The sequence below is a fragment of the Mastomys coucha genome, chromosome X (genome assembly GCF_008632895.1).
Source record: "Mastomys coucha isolate ucsf_1 chromosome X, UCSF_Mcou_1, whole genome shotgun sequence".
NCBI classification, from domain to species: domain Eukaryota; kingdom Metazoa; phylum Chordata; class Mammalia; order Rodentia; family Muridae; genus Mastomys; species Mastomys coucha.
Genome location: NC_045030.1, coordinates 105,869,903 through 105,871,416, shown reverse-complemented (window position 1 = coordinate 105,871,416; position 1,514 = coordinate 105,869,903). Strand labels below are relative to the sequence as shown.

Genomic DNA, 1,514 nt, shown 5'->3' with positions numbered 1-1,514 from the left:
GGGCCTAGCGACTGCTTGGGGAAGGAGGGGGGAGGAAGGGGGAGAAGGGAGATGGGGGGAGGAGGGGGAGGGGCGGCGGGAGGAAGTGAGATCCTGGGACTAGCGAACCCCAATGGTCGCCTCCACTGGAAGTCCTCCGGCGGCTCTGGGAGTCTCGGAGCTTCAGAGGTAGGAGGGCCGGGAAGGTGCCTCAAAAAGGTGTCTTAGCTTCCCCCACCCGAACCCCGGCTTCAGATCCTGGAGGGTATCTTGGGATTCCTCCTGGGCAGCGGAGGCGGAGAGGGGCCGGCTAATGCCGGCTTTTTGCTTTCTGAGAACAGCGGCAGACTACTTTGCCGCGAAGTCCGGTTTTTAACGGGACTTCTGTTGTTTTCCCCGCTGTGGTTGGGGACACATTCCGTGAAGTAGTCAGATCATGTTTTTAGTTATTTGTTCCACGAGGCATGAGGAGCCGGTTAACGGGGATTCACCAGAAGATTTATTGCGAAGGTAGAAGAGAGCCCAGGCCTTATGTTAGCGATCAAATCCGTTTATTAGGTTCAGGCTATTTTTCCACGCGTGTCTGATTTGCTTCTTGACTGTTTGGAGTACTTAATCTGCAATGGATACCGCTTTTATGCAGATTCCTTGCTTTTTTAGGCAGTTTGATATTTGACCTTTCATCCCAAGATTGAATTAAGTGATTTTTCTACACCGATGGGGTGAAAGCTTGGTGCCTAGTGGCAAAACAAAATTACAGGTAGCATGGATCATAATTACATCTGTAATTGGCAAAATGTGCCGTTGAGTGACTAAGACAGCATGATTTTGAGCACTTTAGGTTGTAGAATTTGACAACGAGCATATCCGATTATTTTCTACCTTAACAAACAGCGTATAGATGCTCTCTTTACTTAAGGAAAATATACCTCAGTTCTATAAAATACAGGCCCTTAGTTGTAAAGATCATTGCCTTCCTTTATGAATTTGTGTTAACTGACCCAAGTAAAACAAATCTTTTTTTCCCCAATGGAATATTGAGCAGTATTGGCTGGTTAATACCAGGCACTCATGTTCATTTATTTGAACGGACTACCTTACAGTTCAATATGACTTCTAGATTTTACTTCATTTCTTAGTTGTCTGTATTTAAAACCATAGTTGATCCTTTGTGGATGGTGAAGCTGGATACTGAAGGATTTGAAGCCAGCCCGACTCAAAACTAAAAAATCTCCAAACAGAAAACAGGTGTTGCCTGTATCTTGTACCTATCAGGAGGCTGAGGAAATTTAAGACCAGCCTGGTCAACATCCTAGGAGTGTCTCAAAATGCAAAATTACATAGGTTGTATTTGGATTTTCATCTTTTCTTTCCTTCTTTTTGAGCCATGTAAACCAAATTGTCTTTGGACTGAAGGATAATCACAAACGTCCCAGAGCTGGCATTACAGCTGTCACCTGCTAGGTTTCAGGTTGAGCCCAGAACTTTTGTTCTATATTAAGCAGGCATGCTTCCAACTGACCTATCCCCCCCCC

The 1,514-nt window shown here is 45.3% G+C and overlaps 1 protein-coding gene across 9 annotated transcripts in view; it reads left to right on the top strand.

Annotated features, from left to right (window-relative positions):
* Atrx (ATRX chromatin remodeler) overlaps positions 1 to 1,514 on the top strand; it is a 139,114-nt gene that overhangs the window by 477 nt on the left and 137,123 nt on the right. For 5 of the 9 annotated variants that reach the window (XM_031366380.1, XM_031366379.1, XM_031366377.1 and 2 more), the window contains exon 1: positions 80 to 168. The exons of the other annotated variants lie outside the window; for them this stretch is intronic. In XM_031366380.1, coding sequence (XP_031222240.1) covers positions 113 to 168 — 56 coding nt within the window. In that variant the 5' untranslated portion in view covers positions 80 to 112. Of the gene's footprint in view, positions 1 to 79; positions 169 to 1,514 lie in introns of those variants that run through there. 9 annotated transcript variants of the gene reach the window in all.